At 38.5% G+C, this 24,122-nt stretch overlaps 1 protein-coding gene across 2 annotated transcripts; it reads left to right on the forward strand.

Moving 5' to 3' along the window:
• The first annotated feature begins 38 nt into the window (after nucleotides 1–38).
• BROX (BRO1 domain and CAAX motif containing) lies at nucleotides 39–17,950 on the forward strand. Of its 2 annotated transcripts, none has more exons than XM_004685453.2 (13): nucleotides 39–403; nucleotides 2,815–2,931; nucleotides 6,050–6,156; nucleotides 6,954–7,050; nucleotides 8,415–8,510; nucleotides 9,366–9,438; nucleotides 10,425–10,530; nucleotides 11,150–11,239; nucleotides 12,998–13,083; nucleotides 13,992–14,073; nucleotides 14,399–14,549; nucleotides 14,683–14,842; nucleotides 15,801–17,950. In XM_004685453.2, the coding sequence occupies exons 2-13, from the start codon at nucleotides 2,831–2,833 to the stop codon at nucleotides 15,885–15,887; spliced, it is 1,236 nt and encodes a 411-aa protein (XP_004685510.1). In that variant the 5' UTR covers nucleotides 39–403; nucleotides 2,815–2,830; the 3' UTR covers nucleotides 15,888–17,950. The 2 variants fall into 2 exon arrangements, with proteins under 2 accessions (XP_004685510.1, XP_012582279.1); XM_012726825.1 differs by lacking the exon at nucleotides 39–403 and adding an exon at nucleotides 834–858.
• Nucleotides 17,951–24,122: the final 6,172 nt, after the last annotated feature.

A 24,122-nucleotide genomic window follows, 5' to 3' on the forward strand; every position in this document is an offset into this window, starting at 1 on the left:
GTCCCGCCCCAGTTAGGTTGAGGCCGCCCCGCTCCCACCCGCTGCAGCCATTGCTACCGCGGCATTCCTCCTTGGCTGGGGCGGCCTGTCCCTCTGTGCTTGTCTTGGGACAAGAGGCGCGGCGCCTGAGGATAGGGGAGTACAGAGGAGTCCAGAAAAAGCCAAACACTCGAGCGATCTGAGGGGGAGACGACAACGCCCCCCCAGCGGCGCCACTACCGCCTCGGTAGCTGTCATGGTCTCCGTACCACGTGACCCAGGTTCGGGGCAGAACTGTTTTCCGGTCCCTGTGGCCGGGTAGCCCTGGCTCGGTGAAGTCCCCCTCTAGACACCCTTCCCACCAGCGGACTCAGAACTGGCCTTCTTCCTTTGGAGAACTGCTGGACAGATCCCAAGAAAGCTGGTGAGTTTGTCTACGAGGCTGGGGATTTTTCAGTACCTCCTGTCCCTGTCCTTTTCCGCCACCCCCAGCAATAGGGTCATCCCCTTTCATAAGGTCTCTGTAGACACCGGAGAGTGCTCTACAAGTCTCCTAGTGCCTTGAAGCAAATGACAGGAAGGAAGGACTCCGCGAATCCTTGGCATTAACAGCTGGATTCGCTGAATCCTTTGCCCACCCCGGGGAGTTTTAGGCTTATAAACTAGGGGATGGTTTTGCATTCGTTGGCGCCCCCCCCCCCCCCGCCCGGGTAGATTGTCTCGGCTTTCCACGACAATGCCTGTGTGGGTAGTGGTGCACGATTGGGGTCGGCGATTGCGCGGTAGAACCGCCCACCGCCGTATTTAGGCCTGGGCGCGGGAGGAAGAGGCGGGGCAATAAACAGGAAGCGAGTGGGCAGACTCGGTCGCTGTGCTTAGGTAGGTAAGGTGCTCTGGGAGTGGCGGCTCCTGCTCTGTAATGGGACTCCTATGGAGACGGGTTAGGTGGCATTCGCGATCCTAGTGTTGCCTGGTGGTTAAAAGGGCATCCGCATACGGGTGGTGGGTGTGTCTTCTCCACAAACAACCTTGCCCAGAACACTTGAAAACTCGGGAACTGATGCTCAGAGGGAAATGATGGGGGCAGAACCAGAGAATACAGTACTTAACCTCTTCGCCCCTGACGTAAATATCCAAAAATTCAGACATTTACAACCAGGAAGTGGAAGGGCGCGGTAAAAGAGTGTAGAAAAGCTGTTTACCCCAAGTCAAGTGTGTTGTGTACCGTTATCTTTAGTTTACTTAGGTTATAAAACAAGCTTACAGTGGACGATGTCCAGAAGATGGTATAGTCTTTGTACTTGGTAAATACTTTGAATCAAATGAACTTGCGCAATATTTCTTTTGAGCACACGATGGGTTAGTTTCCTGTTCGTTAAATACCTGGTGATTTCCAAACTGGTGTTGTCATAAATAAGTAAGGATTGTAATGGAGGTGCTTGAAATAGATATACAGTCTATTCACATCCCAAACAAGAAACAAACAAACAAAAATCACAATAGCTAACATTGTATAATACCTTCATAAAAATCGTACCTTATCTGAGTTGTTTCTTATTGGGTTTTAATTGCGATATTTATGTCTCTTGCTAGGCCTTTCTATGTTATTTGCACTTTTTATTCAAGGATTTTCAGGCAAAGGAACTAGAAGGTGTGGAACTGAACTTTAAAAAAAATATTTCTAAAGATTTATTTATGTATACAAGAACCCCGGGCATAGGCCAGAGTTGCTGGTGGTGAGAGATCCACCAGAGGCAGAGTGGGGAGCAGAATAGGCAGATTGCCTGAAACACACTGCTGAGGGGGGGAGGGGGCAATGGGTGAGACAGGAGAGGTCTTCTGCAACATGTGGGTCACCTCTCTGGCTGGGATGGAATTCATGCTGCCGTGGCAGCTGATAGCTTCATAGTGCTGCCCTTAACACTTTGCTCCACCACGGAGACTTTGAACTGAATTTTTTCTTGCCATTTCATGTAGATAGCTTTTCAAATTTTTTTAAAGATATTAGTTACTGTTTTACGCCTCCAAAGATTAGACCAGACAGGAAATTTCCAAGTTGGAAAGGGCAACTGATTTACTGGATCTAAAAAAAAGTTATTGGTCAAGTACCATGTTGCTTTTTTAATGATGATATTGATTCTTATTAACTGTTTTATAGACAGTGTATTTATTGTAGAACCCACTCAATTTTTACATTAGCAATAACATGTGGGAATAGAATTAATTTAAAGCCTCTTTCAAATAATGGAGCACTTTACCTAAAGAAGATGACTAATTGAACCTGTTTGGGAAATTTATATCCATCTGGTACGGTGCTCCTCTCATTCAGAGCTATCCAAAGTCTAGCACAGCTGGTCCTCATGTAATGGCAAGAAACTAAGCTTGTCACTATGTTGTTTTGCTTAAAGTTGTAGTTCAAGAACTTGTGCACCATATTAAGTGAGGACTAATTTAGTACTTTGCTACTCAGAAATGGAGTTTGGGGACCAACAGCATTATTATCTCAGGTCCTAACTTAACTGTTGCACATGCATTTTAACAATCATAACCCCCACCTCCAGTGATTTTTATGCACAGTAGCACAAAACATTGCAACTGTGATACATTCAGCATTGCCATTACTATGGCTAACTTTCCAAATGCTGTTTTTTAATAAGCCTGATCTACACAGACTACTTATAAAGTGATATTGACTGATAGTAATCAAACATTTTGTTTGTACAAGTATGTTATATATAAAAGTAAATATAGATAAACTTTCACTTTAAAAATTTCTGTGCTATTTATGGTGTATGTTTAATGTCTAATTTTTATAAAATTCATTTTTGTTTTTAGACGATATCTGGAGAAAATGACACATTGGTTTCATAGGAACCCATTAAAAGCCACAGCTCCTGTTTCCTTTAACTACTATGGTGTAGCCACCAGTAATGCTGCTTCAAAAATTTGCAGGTAAGTTTTAGTCCACATCAACAAGTATTGACTGACTGCTACTTTTGGATGCAAGGTACTTAAAAAAAAAACAAAAACAAAAAACAGTTCTGTGAAGAAAACCTTGTTCTCAGGCTAATAGATAGAGTTGCTTGACTGGGATAAAAGTGGTAGGTGCAAAAGACATGTCAAAGGAAAAGTCTCTGACCAGGTTGACTGATGTGTTCTGGGAAGTTGGAAAGGATTCAGTCCATGAGATATAGAACTTAGATGGTCAAGGCTTCGTTGCTACCAATAAAGCAAAAGCAAGAGTTGCTGCTTGTGGAAAGAAGTAATTAGAGCAAAAGGTAGGAAACTAGCTTAATCTGAAACAGGTATTAGCAGACTTTTTCTATAAAGGGCTAAATAGGAAACTTAGGCTGGGCTACCAATAGTCACTGTTGCATATTCTTTGATCATTTTTACAAAAGTTTACTATGGGCCATACAAAATACCAGTCAGCTTTTAGTTTGCTCTACTCTTAGACTTCTAGAAGTTGGTCCCAGCTTAACTGTTTTTGTCTGTTTAGGTTTGGGCAAGTCTCTTAACTTCTTTGGACCTAATTACTCATCTAGATAATGAAGAGCTTAAATTAAATACTTGTAATACCTGTTTTTCTCAAATTCTGTACTTTCATAATGAGCATAGCTACACAAGTTGGGTTGCACAAGATGATTGAGTGTCTCCCTGGAAGTGACCAGCCAATTATTGGAGTTTCAAATTAGCCTATAGGGTTCCACTTGCCCCTAGTCCAGGAACTACTCCTTTCCAACTTCTAGTTAAATAATTCAGTAAGGACGGGTTTAGAAAAAAAAATAACCAATGGTCTTTCAGAGGCAAAGGAGAACCTGGGAAATTTAGTGTTACTGGAATCAAGAGAAAAGAATTTTAAGAAGTTTATACCATTTTTGGTCCGCTTTCTGTAATTGTTGGGGTATACATTCTTAGAATAGTTCTCAGTGCTGGTACAATGAAGTAGCATTATCTATACCATTGGCAACAGAGTCTGTGCTCTTGGAACATCACTGCTGCATTATAGCTCTCCTATATATTAAAAGAAAATATTTGAATCTTAGTTTTGTTTTACTCACCAAAGAATTTCTAGAACCTGCTTTCACCTAAGCACCCTCTATTTTCTTTGGTCATCTAAGGGCACTTCAAGTGTTTTTAGTCATTGCCTCTGTAATGTGACTTTGGAGACCTAAGTAAGCTAGTTAACTTCTGAAATTAAAGGTAGAACTGGAATAGAACCACGTTAGAACTGATGTAGATACAGGATTGGATGTAAAGATGAGATCTCAAAAGGGAGAAAACTGGAAAGCCAAAGCTGAGTATGTTTGGACATGGGAGTAAGAGGGCCAGAGAAAAATGTAGCAGGAGCTTTTAGAGACAAAGGAGAACCTGGAAAATTTAGTGTGGTTGGAATCGAGAGAAAAGAATTCAAGGAAAAAAGGATCTGCAGGCCCTCCCTGGTGGCACAGCGGGTTAAAGCACTGCACTAAGAAGCTTAAGCCACTTCAGCATGAGTTTGATTCCCGCCTGCCCCGGAGGTGATCCACATGGCGCGAGGTGATCCACATGGCGCGGCAGACCTCTCCTGACCCGCCCGCTGCTCCCCTCAGCAGTGTACTTTGTCGATCTGCCTGTTCTGCTCCCCACTCTGTTCCTGGTGAATCCTCTCACCCTCCGCATCTCTGGCCTGTACCCCAGTTCTATATGAATAAATAAATAAATTAAAAAAAAAAAAAAAGGATCTGCAGTGTTTACTGCTGCAGGGAAGTAAAGGAAAAGGGAGTCCAGGGAGCAGCTGTAGAAGGCTGATGGCCATAGTCACATTTCTTTATGTATGGGCTTAAAGAGAGAACACGGTTGCATTTTTAAAATGTTTTCTTCAAGTCCATTTTGGCATTTTATGTGTCATGTCAAAAGTTAAAATAATGTGAAGCTAAAATCATAAACACGTTAAATTTCCATTTTTCCTAATGCTTTCATTGTGAGTTGGTCAGCGTAAGTTACTTGTTCTTAATCCCGCTTCCATCTTAAATGTTTGTTTCCTTGAATTTTTCATGCTAATGCTTGTAATATATTTTAATTACATAATTATATTGAGGATTTCCTCTTTAATTGGATTGAATTTGTTTTAGTGCAACGTTTTGACAGTTACTGGATATTTCATTTATCTCTAGTATTTGTCCTAAGTAAATTCATTTTTATGTACATAGTACCCTAGTGATGTGTACATTATTTTTTAATGCTCTTATAATTAAAAATGTTTTAACTCACTTTTATGCAGATTCACCATAATAGAACTGTGATATGGTGATGTATAATAAGACATATAAATGTGTTCTTCTTCCCCAGTTCTGGCACAGAACCCCTAAAAACCTGGAAATTTCTAAGTGATGAATGATAACAAAAGTGTCAGTGAGGTGACTTTTGGACAGTTCTTAATGATGGAGGTTGGTTTTCCAAAGAGTCAACCATGATTAAAGGGTTGAAACTTGCAGTCTCCTCTCCTGACCTCCAGAGAGCAGAGGCTGGAGAATGAGCCCCATCCAAAAGACCAGTGATTTAATCAATGATGTAGTAGAACATCTGTTAAGGCCCACAAGCACAGGGTCTGTAACTTGCCAGGTTGGTGAGCGCGTGTGAGTGCTGGAGGTAGGGGCTTTATGAGGCCATGAAAGCCTTTCACCCTGTCCACCTTGCCTGTTCTTCTTAGATTTCCATTTGACTGTACATCATTTACATCTTTTAGCTACTAAGTAAAATGTTTCGTGAATTCTGTGAACTACTCCAAGAACCCAAGGAGGAGGTTGTGTTAACCGCTCATTTAAAGCCAGTTGGTCAGAAGTAGAGGTAACAGCAGGGGTTGCTGTTGACAGATGGTACGTGCAGGGATGGGGGCGGTCTTGTGAGACTGAACCCTTGACTTGTAGAATGTGATGCTGTCTCTATGTGGATAGTGTAAGAATTGAGTTGACCTGTAGGACTCCCAGATGGTGTTGGAACATTACTTCATGGGGCAAAGCATGCCTTCCACTGTGGAGTTGGGTCCCAGAACCCCTCTTAACAGCTGACTGTGTCTTTCTGATACTAGTGACTTAAGATCATCCAGAGCACGACTGCTTGAACTGTTCACTGATTTGAGTTGTAATCCGGAAATGATGAAGAATGCAGCAGATACTTATTTTTCATTTTTACAAGGTTAGTCATTTGTATGAACTTCTGAGTTAAAAAAAAAAACAAAAACAAAAACAAAAAACTGGGCCCTCCTTGGTGGTGCAGCAAGTTAAAGCACAGCACTAAGAAGTTAAAGCCACTTTAGCAAGAGTTCGATCTCGCCCCGGAAGTGAACCACATGGCACTGCAGACCTCTCTTGACACATCCGCTGCTCCCCTCAGCAGTGTACTTAGTACTTCATCAGTCGGCTTTTTCTGCTTCCCACTCTGTCTCTGGTGAATCCTCTCACTGCCCGCACACCTCTGGTCTTCTGATTTGAATAGCTTAGACTTTTAGGCCATGTTCTTTGACCTACTTAAGCTTCAGTTACATGAGAATGTAAGCATGGTAGGTGGTCTTGGAACATTTTGAAAAGTGAATGTGTACATATTTCATATTATGTTACTTAGGCGGGTGTGTTGAGCTATAGCAAGGGCAATGAGTTTCATTCAGACACATGGGTAAATCATCACCTGAAAAAAATTTTTTATTTTGAAGATTTATTTATTCATACAAGAACTGGGGTATAGGCCAGAGGTGTGGTGGCAAGGGAAACAAACTGCTGGGGGGAGCAGTGGGGGGTCAGTAGAGGTCTGCCACACCAGGTGAGTCACCTCCCTGGTTGGAGATTGAACTTGTGCTGCAGTGGCTGCAGGTGGCTTCATATTCCTGCGCTTTTTTTTCATATTCCTGTTGCTCCACCAAGAAGAGCCCTACCTGAAAATTATTCTAAGCAAAGCACTTGGTAATCTAAAACTGAAATGTTTTTGTACCTTTATAGGTTTCATAAATTCATTGGATGAATCTACTCAAGAAAGCAAGTTAAGGTATATTCAAAATTTCAAATGGACTGATACCTTATATGGACAGGTTCCAAGGTAAGACGTGCTACCGGTAAATTTAAGCCCTTTTTGTAGCTATTTAGCCAATGGCTAATGCATAGCCTTTGTTGTGTGAAGCATTAAATAAAATCTGGTCAGCATTTTCTCCTGTCAGGAAATTAATTAGAAACATTTGATCTAACTAATATTCTCCATTAAGTAAAAATACTGTTTCTCCTGAACTATTTTATAACAAGCCCTTTTTAATCTAAAATTTCTCTATTTTTAAAAAAAATAATATGTTTATTTTTACATCGTTTTGTGCCTTTTTCCACCTCAGTTGTAATCCCCGTGGGCTTTGCATCACCATATCACCTGTGTGCCACCGCCATACTGCAGTGCACTTCCCTCCCCCCACTGTTTTGGATCCCATCCCACCCCTGTAAAATGTCTCTGGTATACAGTTGTTCATTATTATCATAAAATATCTATCTTTTTTTTTTATTACAAAGTTTATTTTTACATCATTTTGCACATTTTTTTTTTCCATCTCGATTGTAATCCCCGCGGGTTTCCCATCACCAATATCTTTTTAATAATGTTTTAAAAAGTATAATCCACAGTCTAATTTCTTCCTTTTGGGTAATTTTTCTGTATTTCAGTGCTACATACATAAAATATGTGTATTATGCTTTCATCATCATTTGAAATAAATGTACAAAGAGTTTTCATGATCTCATAAGAGTGATAGTGAACAAAATTTAGGAACATAAATTATACTCGTTTTCAAGCCTGCAGTCTGCTGATTGGCTCACATTTGGGATCTTGTAGTTTTTCTTAAGTTTGGCCTGTAGTGCTTCTGTTCTTTGATTTCATTTTACAAGCTACCTGCTCTATTGAAGCTAGTTGGGCCACTATTATCAGACAAATATTTCTATTTTGTTGTACTTCAGTGGTGTCACTCGCTCACCTGGGTTGTCCTTCGCTCACCTGGGTTGTTCTTTCCTTTTCACTATCTTTCAAGGCACAATTCAGATCTTACATAATACCAGTAAGCTGCCTTTAATTGTTCTACCTTGAAATCATTCCTGAATTCTGTTCTCTTAACCACCTGTATCATAATAAAGTGGATACTTGTAAAAATGCAAATGATGGGACCCATCCCAAGTTTTCTGATTCTGTGGGTTTAAGCTCGAGAAGTCTGTGCTTTGGGAACTGCTGTTCATGTTTACTGTTGTTAAGTATGTACTAGGCTATTATGTATATATGTCTTCCCTTCTGTATTAAGCACATGTACTATTCTTCTTTTATATCAGTTAATACATAGTTTTTATGAAATTTTTTTTGAATTTTATGTAGAGTGGACTTCATGCAGAGATTTGTCAATGACAGAATTTAATGATCATGTTTCTTAATTCTAGTGCCCAGCAGGATGCTGTTTTTGAATTAATTTCCATGGGATTTAATGTAGCTTTATGGTATACCAAATATGCTTCAAGACTGGCTGGAAAAGAAAAGTAAGTTAAAAGGGAGGGTTGTATGTATACACATTTAGTTTTGAAATATGTATAGCTTCATTAGAATGTCTAGGCTGTTGATAAAAATAACACTTGAGATAGTTGAAAAGTTGCCTTGTAATATAATTTATCAGAAACGGAGCCCAGCATTAAAAGAAAAAATATTTTAATAATCTTACCACAGAAAGTTCTGTCTACAGAAATAATGTATCGAGCGAATGGCAGATAAGTCCCCCCCAAAAAAGCAGTGTGTGACAAATTGTCTTTATGACTTACACTTTCAGACCAACATGAAGAGACTAAAGATCGATTGAAAATAAGTAAAAGACATACATATTTCATAAGAACAGAAAAAGTATATGACATAAAATGAGATAAAATTTTTATAGTAACAAAAGTGGATATTAGCAATGGGAACCTGCTCACTACCTACTAGGATGCATTAGTACGTAGCATTTTAAAAATGAATTGCAAATGCTGATGTAAAATTATTTTTAAAGTAACTTAGATGATCAGATCAAGAGCAGAGTGGGTAATGAACATGTCTATTAATAAGTGTATGCACGCATCCAGTGAGTTCGAGTTTACGTTTCTTTATGCATAGGTGATCTGGAAGGAAAACAGGCCTTTTTTTGGTCCATTCCTCAGACAGGGGCGCTCTTGTTTTCATTTGTTTTACCTTCTCTTTAGATAATTTTTGTGTACACTTGCTACTTTAAGTGTCAAATTTGATTTTTTTTAAAAAAGTAAATAATGATGAGAAGCTCAAGTGCCAGATTTGGTTTTAAAATGTATTGTTACTGACTTTAATGTCAGAAATGGGATTCATCCTCTACTATAATCACTATTTTTAAGCATAACAGAAGATGAAGCAAAGGAAGTTCATCGAAGCCTAAAAATTGCAGCTGGGATTTTTAAACATTTAAAGGTAACTGTGTACTAATACACACACAACACATATTCTTTATGCTTTAATTCTTAAATAATATTAGGGTTTTTTGGGGGGGTAAGGAGAATTGTTTATATGTGTTCATTTTTCTTTAAGTTCTTTGTTGGTAAGTGAAGCCAATTACAAAATATTAAATGTTTTTTTAGAATATCACCAGTGAATTTTACAATTTGAAGATTGAAGCTGTAATTCACTGCTTATTTTTCTGTTTCTTCTGAAAAGATAAAGCATTGCAGAAAAATGTATGGTTTTTACTATTTCTTGTTGATCTTTGCAGCAGTTGCCAATAGAAGTTACTAGTCTACAAAACTGAATGGAATGTGTCTCTGTCAGTGAAAATGCCAGAAGGGCTGTCAGTACACACTTATTAAATTATCTGACGCAGTGGGAACTCAGAGAAAGACTGTTTACTTCTGTTTCCCCCTTTCTAATTAAACCACTGTTTACTGGATGCCAAAGTTGAGTTTTCTCGTGGTAAATAAGATGCTTTTGCAATGAAAAGCTGCCATCCTCAGTTAACTATAAGATTGTAATCTTTTTTTTACACCTATACTTACTAATGTAAATAAATAATTCTTGCTATCAGGCAAAAGAGGACTTCATTTTCACTTAAGTTTACATGATTTGCATTTCCAAGCAGTCTATCATAATCCAGATTTCACTTTTGAATTTGATTTAGCAAAAGCTTTTAAAATATTTTAAAAGTTCTGGTTTACCTCATGGGGATTACAACTGAGATGAAGAATGCACAAAATGAAGAATAATGTAAAAAAAAAACCATGTGTATGAAAAAAAAAGTTCTAGTTTACAGGAATTTTATTCTCTGTAACTTAATGGTTCTTTTTACCCACTTTTTGTGTGTAATTTCTGGTAAATCCTAAGTATTTCATACTTTAGCTTTCGATCTCTATCAGTGGGGTTAAAATACAATTGACTTTTTTGGTTTTTCTTTTTTTTTCCCTCAGGAAAGTCATATCCCTAAACTCCTTACACCTGCAGAGAAGGGGCGGGACTTGGAGGCACGGCTCATAGATGCCTATGTTATCCAATGTCAGGCTGAAGCTCAAGAAGGTAATCAAAATATTGTAAGAAGATCTATACAGCACTTGATTCTGATTTTAAAATTAGCTGAGTTTCTAGTTTTGAGAAATTTTCAGTGAGGAATAATTTTACTACTAGTCCTTTGCTTTCATGTTTAATTCAAGGAAAAAGGCTACCAGTTTAGTGGTTCTTCATAAGAGAATTTTGATTTCATATCTTTTCTGACAGCATACACTTAATTCTGCAACTCATCTTTTACCTTCTCCCCTGGCTTAGGCCTTTTCCTCTTCCACCATTGGGCTGTCAGTGTCCAGAAATAAGTGAAACAATAGGCAACACCATGTAGACTTGTGTTTTTCTCTCTTTAAACTCCATGCCCTGAAAGTATTTGTATCTTTTTTACATCATAATATTTTCTTTGATTAACTGGTAATTGACAAGTGATTTATTTAAAGAAATGGTATCAAAATCAACAAGCTCATTGTTTTCTATTCGTTTAGGCTTGCGTTTTCTGGAACTTACTTTCCTTAAAAGTACTTTTCCTTACTTTCCTGTGTTAAAATCCTAAATAGACTATCAGACTGTCTTTTGTAATTGAATTTAGACTGAATGTAAGTGAACTTAGCACTTTATTGTATTTCGGTTGCAGTAACAATTGCTCGAGCAATTGAACTAAAACATGCTCCTGGCCTAATCGCTGCACTGGCATATGAAACAGCCAATTTCTATCAAAAAGCTGGTAAGTTTATAAGTCATTTTTTAAATCTGTGCCTTAGATTTGATGATTTTTTTTGCTCTTAGTAGGATACAAACAAAACAAAAGATGCTGATTGTTTCATTTGCAAAAGTGTTTGATTAATCTTGTTTAAAATAAGTAAAAACAATTAGAGCTGTTCACTTAATATGTGACATGCCTTGTAATAGAAAGTAGGATGCTGTACATTCTAAGCTATAACATCTAATGACATACAGTTTATGACTTTTTTTTTGATCTTTATAATAGCTTTTAGTTAAACCCTTATTTAGACAAAAACAAAACAAAACAAAACAACAAACAAATCCTGAGAGTTAATATAACTAACTCATCATTTAACTGCTATCAGGTGGGAAGTTGGAACTCCAGTGTTCTGATCAGCCTGTTCCTTTCATTCACTTACTCATTCATATATCTGTTTCTTTTTACGGGATGGTTATTGTTACAGTTGTTGGGTAGCCTAAGTAAATCAGAACAGATTTACAGTCTAGGGATATGGGGACAAGTATATAACCACATTATTAAAGCAAGAATAAGATATTCTACCAGTGAGATTAAAAAAAAAATCCTAAAGGATCCAGGCATGCTGGCAAAAGCTTTATAGAGAAAGGCGGTATTTTTGTCTTGCTATAAAATGCAGATAGATGTTCTAAGTTTGTCAAGGAGCTTTAGAGCATGGGTGGAGAAGAATACCCATATATGTTCAGGGATGAGAAAGACTCAGTACCTTCTGGACCCATTAAGCAGATGCTCTCCAGTGAAACACAGGGTAGTGGTGGGAGAAAAGGTCAGGACAGTTCTGTGTATATGTGTGTGTGTGCGCAGGGGGAGGTCAGGAATGGCTTGTTAACTCCAGGAAGCATGATCTTTCTATAGTAGGTTGAGACCCCTTAAAGATACTAAGTAAGTAACTTACCTAAATTTGATTTTAGGAAAAGTCCTCATGGTTGCAGGATGAGAAGTGGGCTTGCTGTGTCAAGGAGCTTACAGTGTATGAAGGAAATGATGAAAACTCTTACAAAATCAGCAAAATAGGAAATAGGGAGAAAGAAATCGCTTTTTGAGGGGTGTTTAGCAAGATGTGTATGTGTTGTATACAAGATTCATTGGGGATTTAGAAAAGGGTGGTGAGTAATATTATCCTCCATGTTTCTGGTGTGGGCTTCTCTCTGCATATAAATCTAAAAAAAGATAACCATGGAATTTGTATTTACCTTGAAGTTCTTAGTCTTACCTGTTGATGTCATTAGCTTAAACTTAAGGTCCATTAAGCATCAGATAGATACCATGGAATTTAAATAACAGTTATGGGGCAATAAGTCACTTTATATAAAACAAGGTTTTTAGGGGCCTCTGTGGTGGCCTGGGGGTTAAGTCTCCATGCTATCAGGCTGTCACCAACCACTGCAACATGTGTTCAATCCCCGGCCAAGGAGCTGATCCCAGATGGTGTAGCAGACCTCTCTAGTCTCTTGCTGCTGCCCTCAATAATGCGTTTCAGTAGATCCATCTATTCTGCTCCCACTCTGTCTCTGGTGAACCCTCTTATCCCCCTGCACCATTGGCCTTCACCCCATTTCTTATATGCATAGATAAATTAATCTTAAAAAAAGTTTTTAATGTTTAAGCTCTTGAGTTTTATACTTGAAGGGCATTCTGCTTGTAGCATCTGAATACATGAACTGAAAGTCTTCTAGTGAATCAGGGTGAAATTATATTTTGCTTTTTAAAATGTAACTTTAGATCATACTTTATCCAGTTTGGAGCCTGTGTACTCTGCTAAATGGAGGAAATATCTTCACTTGAAAATGTGTTTCTACACAGCTTATGTAAGTATTTATAGCCCTAAAAATGATGTTTTCTCTTTCCAGCCCCTTACGTGCCAGCTCTGTCATCTCAGAGTCCCTATTGGTGTTTCACATTTAATGGTGTTTCCACTCTCAGTAAGTGGTCACTGACAGTGCAGCTGTTGTGAGCTGAAGTGGGGAAGAGAAGCTGTAGAAATGTAAAGCTGGATGATAGTGATAGAATCCCACTGTTCAGCTTGAACCTTCCACATGCTGAGTAGAAACTCTCTCATTTGATTTATCCTGCATATACATGGAGAAAGGCATTTACTACTAATGATATTATTACTTCCCTTACATAATCTATCACCTGGGTTGGTGAAGAACTGTTGATAAACACTGATTTGGAAGTTACTAAAACTTCTTGTCATATCCACCAAAGAAATTTCATTGATTAGAATATCATATGTGAGAGATCATTAGAAACCTTAGGTATAATATTTTTTTCTTAATTATCTGTTTTCAAGCACACTACATAAGATGACTTGCAGTCTCTGCATTGATAAAGACATTTATAGAGTGAACATGTCTACTTCATGCTAATAAAATTCTCTTAAAATATGTTTCATAACTTCAAAACCTTCCTCCTTTCTCCCTCTGCATTAATGTAATAAGTTCCTTCTTTCCCCACTATGCCTAATTTTAGAAACGGTTTCACTTAATATTTCTTGCTTTTAGCCCATGTTTAAGAGTCTAGTTGGGCTCAAAACCTGATATGACTCTGCTTTTTATATTAATAGACATTGGGGGAAAGTTTTAATATAGAAATGTATAAGTGACTATCTCAGTGCTTCAAACAATGGACAAAAGCATTTATTTACATGATACTTAGATGACAGTAGAAAGTGGGACTTGGAGAAGAAAATGAACTTTTTTTCTTTTTTAATCAGGCTTACTGTTATCATGGGCAGACACTGTTGTCTAGTGATAAATGTGGTGAAGCAATCAGGGCTCTCCAAGAAGCAGAAAAATGTAAGTATTCCTGTCAGAGTAGGTACTCCTTTTTTAAAAACAACTGTTTTATCATAAAAGGGAAATAGGCATTTGAAAGTATGGCTGAGTTCATGCCAGGGACTTGGGAATGAATGAGGTAATTGGAGAAAAACAAAAAATATTTCAGAGACCAAGGAACCTGTAGAAATATCCACCTTTCCCTTACACTGTTGTTTTTGCTATTATTGTACTATACTACATCAAGGAGAATAACATTTCCTCCCATTTCTGATTTAAAATCTTCTTGGTATAAGTTGACGTTGACATGTACAGTCAAATGATTGTATATCCCTTTCACATACAGTTTATGCAAAGGCAGAAGCATTATGCAAAGAATATGGAGAAACCAAAGGCCCTGGACCAACAGTCAAACCTTCAGGGCATTTATTCTTTAGGAAACTTGGAAATCTTGTGAAGAACACCCTAGAAAAATGTGAGCGAGAAAATGGATTCATGTGAGTATAGTGTGGTATTTAGCAAATATTAGTAATAGTAAATATGTTTAAAATATTTAAATGTTAATATTGTTAGTAATATCACAGTTTCTATTCCCTAAGAATGAATTGCTGTTTAAATTGCTTTTTGCAGTTACTTTCAAAAAATCCCAACAGAAGCCCCCCAGCTGGAACTCAAAGCAAATTATGGTCTGGTAGAACCTGTACCTTTTGAATTCCCTCCTGTGAATGCACACTGGACACCAGAAACACTGGCTGCATTTGACCTCACCAAAAGACCCAAGGATGACAGTGTATGAGCTTGGGTTCTTTCCATTCATTCACAAAAGTTTAAAAAGAATTCAGCGTTATCATTTTGATCTGTTTCTCTATTTAAGTAGATGTGTATGTTTGTCTGAATGTTAAATTAGTTAATTATTTGCAGATACAATCTGTGTGGGGCTCAGAGTTAGGATTGAGCCTTCTGTGTCTTCTGATTTTCTACATAACTGATGTTGTTTCAACACATACTTCCTTGTTTACAGCTTGTCGATAATGTTCTTTAAGGAAAGTGGGAGAAGGGAACTGAAAAGGGTGGCTCCTCCATGTATGATTGTGTTGCTATAGCAATGCTGCTTTTGACTTAGCATAATGCAGGGTATGTGAAGATTTGACCAAATGTCAACTCCGAAATCATCAGGAGTAAAATAAGACTGCCTTTATTGATTTGTGTCTAAGTACATCTTGGTGTAGGAAATTGAATGTTTGAATAAGTGGAAGATTTGAGGTTTGACTATTAAAGAGAAGGATCTGTGAAAAATGTGGATGGGAGGTGACACTCAGTCATTTTATAACTCCTTCCTTGAAACTGAGTTTTTATTAATTCCAAACCTATACTAAAGCTGTTATTCTTTAACATAACTATCTTTGCATCCTGTTGAATTCCCTAAGTGATTGCTTGTTACTCTCATCAGCTATTTCCAAGTTTCATTTAATTCCACATACATAGATAGAGCCATCATCACTCAACTTCCTGATTCAGAAAGCAGAAGAGCGCAGTTTGATTTTTCCCTGGGTGTGCATCCCCATGGGGATGTTGTTCAACTTCTGTCTTAAGTTCAGTTGCCACGCAGCTTCTGGAATGGCTCTGTCTATCTGCATTGTGTGATGTAATATGAGCCTCTTTCAAAAGACTTTAATTGGAAACTACGTGGTGTTTGTTTTTCAGATCTTGGTTTATGTACTTAACACTATAATTTCCTTTCTCCGTAGACTAAACCCAAACCAGAAGAGGTGGTGAAACCTGTGAAAGAACCAGATATCAAACCTCAAAAGGACACGGGTTGCTCCATTTCCTAAAATGCATTAATGCAACTTGCACTTTGAATTTCTCTGCTAGTAGATAGATGCTAGTAGATAAAATGAACTTTGGAACTTCATTTTCATATTTCATGAAATGATTTCTCTGAAGCCTGTAGAATAATCAAGTACATTTAGAGGGACTCTGCCTTCAGTTTGTTTTTATTTCATGCTTTGTTTTCAGACTTCATTATTCAGGATAACACATGAACGATTTTATGGTGCCTCTTAAGGGTGTGTATAGAGGTTTGTTCTTTTCCCCAGACTCTGGGTGGTAATCAGTTTCAAAAATAGGCCAGAATCATGTGGCTTCACAAAAACTTTATTTTCTGTGCTCTTTTTTGATACCAGAAGAATGACAGAAATGGGGTTTTTGTAATAGTCTCCCCATCCCCCCACCCCCCACACCATTATGTTAATTGTGGCACAGACTTATGTTCTGAGTCCTTTGTCTTTTCTGGTGAAAACATCACTTAAAGATCAGAAAATCTTCATTCCTTACATATGTTAGAGTCCAGAATTCCCTTAGAAAGAGTGTTTATAGGGAGATTGTGACCATTTAAATGCTCCTGTTCTGGTAGCTGTGCTCTTCATTTACAACTCAGAGATTTTTTACAAGTACCTTTTCTAATGGGTTTTTTACCTAGAGGATAGAACTTTCTAACAGTGCTTAGTGTTTCTATGTGAGAAAAGAGAGAAAGAAAGAAAATGTTTTTGCTGAAGTCAAATATTGCATGATATAAAGAAAAAACTTAAAACAAGATAGGTTGTCCTGAATTACACTGGTAACACTACTTTTGTCACAGAAGTTCTGGTAAATGCTTTTACTACCTGATTTCAGCATACATTATTTTTGTATGATTTTTCTAATACATGTATTGATTCAGAATTGGTATTGACTTAGGCCAAAGTCTATAGCATAAACTTAGAGAGCCAACATACAGTATGATCTTAAAGATATCTTGTAGTATTTGAACCACTTGTAGTATAAACACAAACTTGGGAAATAGTAGGTACATGATACTTTAACAAAACTCATATACATCTCTAGGATTATCGTCTTTTGGTTATTCAGTTAGAAGTATTAGCTACTTCTCTTATTCCTGTTATAAATGAGGGATTGTCTATATTAATAGAAATAATAATAGTTATTATTAAGAGGTATTACATGCCAGGCACTGTGTTGAATACTCAACATAGAGCAATCCCCGAGTCTACACAACAGCCTTGGGAGAAATTTGTAAAGTCCATATAAAATATTGAACTAGGAATAAGTGTTTCATTATGAAGAATAGATTATGCTATCTGAATAAATATTGTGTTCATGTAAATGATGATAAATCATAGTTTACACTTCTGATAAAAAGCTACAGACTAAGATTTAAAAAAAATACATGAAAATGCTAATATAACATCTTTGCAATATAACATCTAATATTTAGATCTGCAGCTTCCAGAATAAGTAGGGTGATACTCGAACCTTTTATTTTGCTGTATCCAGAAAAAAAATAGTTTCACTGCATTTTTTGTGATAGATACTACAAAATCAGTAATCTTTTTGGTCTATGCCATTAACTGACAAAACTTTAAAAAGTACTTAATGCCAGCTTATTACTCTCTGCTTCTAGGGCCTTTTTCTCTTAGTTACTAGTGCTTATTAACCTAGCTAACTAAATTTTCACATTGACATTTTATCAATTTTGTGATACCACTTTATCAGCAATGGAAACATAATTTGCCCAGTGCTTCTGTAACATGAGATAATTCTGGCATTACTTTAAATCAGTAATCGGCAACTTTGATGTAAGCACTATACTCTTGACTCAGCAGAGGTGACACTTTGTGACTAAAATATCCCATTATGCATAACATTTGAAATGGTGTTGGAAATTTTGGGAAGTTAACAAGTGTAAAGAGATTGCATGAGATTATAGAGATAACTTTGTGTTACTACTGTGTACCTTTCATACTTAGACCCATAATGAGAGCTAACATACTGCTAAAGGTGTTTGTACAATGAATTATCTTTTTATTTATGAAAATAAAAGTATTTCACTTACAGTGTCACTGGGAAATTTATTTTTCGATAAGTGTTTTTACATTTATTAAACTGGTGGTAGATTTAATACAAAACAAAACCATAATTCTTAACAGTAACATTTTAAAACGACAGACATTTTACTAGTAGTTTAATGTCAGTGAGTTCATTAAATCTGACCTTTTGGTTCTGTTAACATTTTTACTAGTACCTATCATCTCTTCATCTCAAAGTAGGATTTTGATTGCTTGTATATACATGTATCTTATACAGTTATCCAGAGCACTAGAGTCAGTCTTGTCCACTGAGCCAGAGAAGTTTATCATTCCCACTCTACTGTAGAAATCTCTATACTTTGTAAACTAGATGACATTTTCAGTGTTGTCTAAATATATGCAGATAAAACTCTTCAGATACATTTCCTTTGTTTTTTAGAAATACCACATTTCTTTTTTCTTATGTACATAAAGTTGCTGTATCACTTTGGATTATCATTAAGGATATCTAAAGATCCATACTTGAAGGATTTGATTAGAATTTAAATTCTTATCAAACCAATGGGATTAAAATAACCTCTGAATTACAGAACCGGAAACCATATTTGAGCACGTGTTCAATGTATCTAGTGCCAGTGGTGTGCCTGAGCTAGGTGGGCACTAGACACTACAGGTGTGCCCCATGGGGATGTTAGCCCACTGTGACTTGATTCTGATAGTCTATTTGGAGCTTTTTAAGTAGCCTCAAGCAGTTAGTAGATCCTGGCTTTCTGAGCCGAACTGGACAAGACCCTTGGTCACTTAAGCTCCCAGACTGGCCACCTTCAGAAATTCAGGCAATTTCCTACCTCTGCCATGGTGGGGAATTGGGCAACACCTCCATATGAGATAATGTCAGTAATGTCTTTTAGCCATGGTGATTGGGGGTGGAGACACAGTTCGGTAGTGAAAATACATGAAGTCCTGCTAGGTGATAGTCTGTTAATTCTCAAGGAGCAGCAATATTTTCTTTTCTGTGTCACCTTTTTCTTCAAGCCTGCCCCCCACCCCCAGACACAGACACACACACACACACACAATACTCAGCTAAACACTGATGGGAGTGGCAGGTTGCCTCAGGTGACAGGCCTCGGAACCCAGAGTGAATACTCATCTGTGAAGTGGGGCTTTGGGTGTTCTATTCACAGAAGCTTAACCTTGGCTTAAATCAGGATGCTGGCAGTGAATAGGGTGCTATATTGAAGACAATTTTCTGATGGATTTAATGGGATGTCTGACGAAAGGAGAATAAAAAAGGACTACAGTGTTTTTGGCCTGAGCAAGTGGAAGAATGGAGTTATTGAAGTGGGAATACAGGAAGGGGTGGAGGTGTGCGTGTGACGGGTGTGGGTGGGAGGGACATGAGCAAGGGCACAAAGTATAAGCGAAGATTTTAACATGTGAAGACCAAGATTCTATCAGCTAAGAAGAGAAGTCATTAAGCAGGCAGTTGGATCTAAGAATCTGAGATTCCGGGGCAAAGTGTTGTGCATAAAAGTGCCAAGGGAATATTTAGCCTGGTAGAATATTTAAAATGGCTGCCCAACCCCTGGGGTACGCTACTGTGGCCTGTTAATCGCATTATATACTTAAAAGATTTCCATGATAACTTAGATTCAGGGTTTTTAAGTAACAAAGTAGAGATGCTCATAAGAAATGGCGATAAAAGGCATGTTTTAGGGACTAGATGGCTCTCGGAAAGGTCACTTTCAACAGTTAAAGCATCCATGTCAAGGTACTTGCTGTAAAGTTGTCAATGCTTGATGGTTTCTGTAAATAAAAATAGATTACAAACTGGGGTTTTATTATTAAAAAAGATTTATTTATGCATACAAAACTGGGGTACAGGCCAGCAGTGCAGGGGTGGTGAAAGGATTCACCAGAGACAGAGTGGGGAACAGAACAGGCAGATCGAGGATGGAGCTCACACTGAAGTGGCTTTAGCTTCTTAGTGCTGTGCTTTAACCTACTGAGCCACCAGAGAGGGCCTAAACTCGTTTTTTTTTTTTTTAAGATTTATTTATTTATTTATACAGAACTGGGGTACAGGCCAGAGATGCGGAGGGTGAGAGTATTCACCAGAGAGAGTGGCGTATGTAGAACAGGCATATCCACGAAGTACACTGCTGAGGGGAGCAGCGGGCGGGTCAGGAAAGGTATGCCGCGCCACATGGATCTCCTTCAGGGCAGGCGGTGATCGAACTCACGTGGAAGTGACTCAGCCTCTCAGTGCTGCGCCACCAGGGAGGGCCCCAAACTCGGGTTTTAAGCCCCACCCCATTACCTCTCTGATTACCAAGATTATTCTTGGCGAGCACTTCCCAAAAATTCCACTAGGTGGCAGAAAAACACTAAGTAAACTTCGTTTTCTCTCTTCACCTCCTCCCTAAGAGCCCTCTGAATTAAAAAGATGTATATGTGAATTTAATGTACCACACTGCTATAATGAAGAACAAAACGTAGTCTATAATAGGGGGTAACAGGTGGATGGGGGTGTGTGTGTGTATGTTCCCTCTGGTTTGGAAATGTATGAGTTGAGAGATGGTTTTGAGAAGAAAAACTCGTAATGATTCTTAAACTTTTAAAGGTTTTGAGTTCAGGCAGAAAAGACAAAGCCAGCAAAAATCCAGAAGCTCTCTTGAAGGAAAAAATGTAGACAAGAGGTCGGAGCACTAGCTGTATGTCAGCTTGCCAAATCACAAACAAGTCTCTGTCCATTTAAAAGTCACATCTTTTCCTCCCTTCCTTCCTGTGCCCGAACCTGCTTGGGCATCAGGCTGAAGTCAATTTTGGAGCTGGGTTTAGAGAATGGGATTCTTGGGTTCACTCCGGGGAAAGTTCCATTAGTGTTCCCCTTTCAGCTGCTCCAGAGAGTTTCTTCATGAAACCTCTCCTGACCCGCCCACAGTTAGTTACATCCAAAAGGACAGGTTTACTACAAAAGAGAAGGGAAAAAACAAACAACAAACAAACAAACTAAAAAAAACGCTTGCATGGACACAAAGGGGCAGAAAGATCTGCCCCTGAAGGCGCCTGTACTGTCCCCAGTGGGTGGCTGCCCCTGCTATTTAGCAAAGGGAGGAGGTCACAGAAGGGAAGTACCAGCTTGGGCAATGTCGCAGGCTGATAGGAGCCACTGCTCTGCTCTTCAAAAGGAAGAGGCTGGAGAAGAGAAGCACCTGCCCTGGCAGGGCTGGCAGAAGTGCAGCTACCCTGGCCAGGGCAGAAATTGCAGGAAAGTAGTCTTCTCTTTGGGTGGGGCTCATTCTCTTGTGGAGGTGTTAACTTTTGTTAAGCTAATTACTTCTAGGTGTGACTAGGTTGATTTGTAAAGACCAGTGGTTTTCTTACCAAGACCCTCAACCTCCTCACCCTTCTTATCCCACCTCTGGTCTGTGCTAGTGACACTCTACTGCAGTCTCATACTGACTATTACAGTTGGCCTTGGTACTTGTCATTTCTACAGCTGGCTGAACGCTGTACTAATCACTTCTTCTCTCACTTCCAGCTCCCCGCCTGTGGTGAGCCAGGTTTCTGGTCTTCTGGCACCTCGTTTCCAGCTTTTCTGCTCTCATCCTCCATCAGAACCACCTGGAATGTTTCAGCAGCTACTGTCTCCAGGGTTGTTCCTTAGTAGTCTGGGGTGTGGCCTTGCCTTGGAAGAGCTAAGAGAACCCCAGGTGATTCTAAGGTGAAGACTAGTTTAAGGTCCACAGGCTTCATGCTGGTTGTGTAAATACCCCAACCTTCCCACAACTCAAACACGACCTGCCCGAAAGACACATACAGGAGAACACTTCCAGGTTGTCAGAGTCAGGGATACAGATCCGCTCGTCTACCAAACAACTTCTTGCTTCAAATTTTGCTCTACTTTCAAAAACAAACATACTAAATTAAAGCATTGACAGGAAAACAGAGGACTTATGTGGGTGAGTCTTGTTTGGAAAGTGCTTTTCTTTTTATTGATGCATAATAGGTTCTTTTCTGCTGGCACTGAGGAGAGTATTATGTTTAGCATATTGTTGGTCTTAAAAAATCACAATGGTGATTTTGGGGGGCTATTCGGCTTCAGAGCTGAATGGTTACAATGATCCCTGTTTCTTACCAGAGGCCTTTTTGTGAGATGGTCACTAAGTCATTGCGGGAAATCTCAGAGGACTGTGGGCTGAGCAGGCTTCACATTACTTGCCCCAGATGACACATTTAACTCTCAACAATGACATCTACCTACTATTGCACCCATAAGATTTGATGGTTTATTCATAGATGCATGCATGTGTTTCTTCATGCATGGGTGCATTCAGTCATGCATGCATCTCCATAAATATTTGAAAAATTTAGTCTGCTGGACTTTGAAGTATGTGACATGACTCACTTCTGTATGATTACTGCTTTATTTAGAAGAATTTCCAATAACTTATTTAGCGTTTCATTAATCACGCATTTTCTGTTTTCCCACTATTTCCCACCCTCTGTTGGGCTGATTTTTTCCTTTTAATTTCTTCTACTGGTTCTGAAGCTGGACATTCTAATTCCATTGTTTTTCCAGTTACTTCTATAAATTGTTAACATGCATACAACCACTATCCTATCTGATGTATTCCAGGACAATGAAAAGATTGGCTCCTTGTATTTATGTTCTTGCTGTCTATAGTTTATGTGTTGTTTCTATACTGTGCCCACCAGTGTCTTTCAGAGTCCCTGTTTATTAAGATTTGCTGCTCTGTACACTCATGTATATGTTTTTGTTTTCTGTATACTGCTTTTACCCCTGGGTTTGGATTCCTTTCTGTTTTTTTTTTTTTTAATTTTTAAAAAGGATTTATTTATTTATGCATATAAGAACTGGGATACAGCTCAGAGGTGTGGGAAGGGTGGGTGAGAGGATTCCCTAAGACAGAACGGGAAGCAGAACAGGCAGATTGACTGACATACACTTCTGAGGGGAGCAGTGGATGGATCAGAAGAGGTTTGCGATGCCATGTGCCTCCCTGGCCGGGGATTGAACTTATGCTACAGTGGCTGCAGATAGCTTATTAGTGCTGCACCTTAATCCTATGTGCCACCAGGGAGGCCTTGGTTTCCTTTTTGTGGACATATGATCTGATATTACTCATCTTTCAGTAAAGATGCAGAAATTGTTAGCTCTTGGCTTGTTTTGTTTTTTTTTTTTTAAGATTTATTTATTTATGTGTACAGAACTGGGATACAGGCCAGAGGTCCAGGGGTGGTGAGAGACTTCACCAGAGACAGAGTGGGGAGCAGAACAGGCCAACTGACAAAGTACACTGCTGAGGGAAGCAGCGGGCGGGCCAGGAGAGGTCTGCCACACCATGTGGATCACCTCTGGGGTGGAGATCGAACTCATGCTGAAGTGGCTTTAGCTTCTTAGTGCTGTGCTTTAACCTGTTGTGCCATCAGGGAGGGCCCAGCTCTCAGTTTTTATAGGTCTGGAATGGCATTATTTTAACTCTTTGTAACTGTTTAGGTGGGCATTGAACTCTTTTTGCAATAATTAGTTGTCTTCCAATTTTTTAATTTCTAGTTTGAAGTCAGTCACCGGTCAACTTATAATCCTTTATGATTATCTGCCTTATCTATGATGAATTTATAGATTTCTGTGTTAGGAATGAACCACACCACCTCAGTGCCATCTGTAAGCTTATGACACCATGGGTTAGATTTTGTTTTATTTTTATTTATCCCTCTTTAGTATTCTTTATATTACTCATATTTGAGGATTTTTGTCTTTCCCCAAATATGCAAAGTTCATAGCCATTACAACTTTATATAAACTCCTCCATTCTTTCTATTTATTTCTGGAATTTTGAACTTTCTCATCTGCTCTTTTTATCTAATAATTTTTCTTTCATGTTAATGGAATACATATCTCACTATCCTGTGTTATCAGAAACATTCCGATTTCTTCACTATATTTAATATCCACACAATCTATCCTATGTTCATTATATATCATTTCTGGAATTTTTATTCTGTTCTCTTTCAAACCAACTTGTTCCTTTGGGATATCATAATGTTTTGTGTCCTTTAATGCTTGGACTATATGAAACATAATGGTTTTGAAATGTTCTGTCCTTCTCTATTCCTAATACTTGGATGAGGCCTGTCCCAATATTCCCATCTGCTGATGCTTTCCCAGTG

This window comes from Condylura cristata, unplaced genomic scaffold (genome assembly GCF_000260355.1).
Source record: "Condylura cristata isolate star-nosed mole 26May11 unplaced genomic scaffold, ConCri1.0 scaffold00018, whole genome shotgun sequence".
NCBI lineage: Eukaryota > Metazoa > Chordata > Mammalia > Eulipotyphla > Talpidae > Condylura > Condylura cristata.

Coding starts and splice junctions, on each gene's coding strand:
- BROX (XM_004685453.2), top strand. CDS start 2,831: ATGACACATTGGTTTCATAGGAACCCATTAAAAGCCACAGCTCCTGTT. Junction 11,240..12,997: donor CAATTTCTATCAAAAAGCTG/GTAAGTTTATAA, acceptor ATGTAACTTTAG/ATCATACTTTATCCAGTTTG. Junction 14,074..14,398: donor TCTCCAAGAAGCAGAAAAAT/GTAAGTATTCCT, acceptor TTTCACATACAG/TTTATGCAAAGGCAGAAGCA.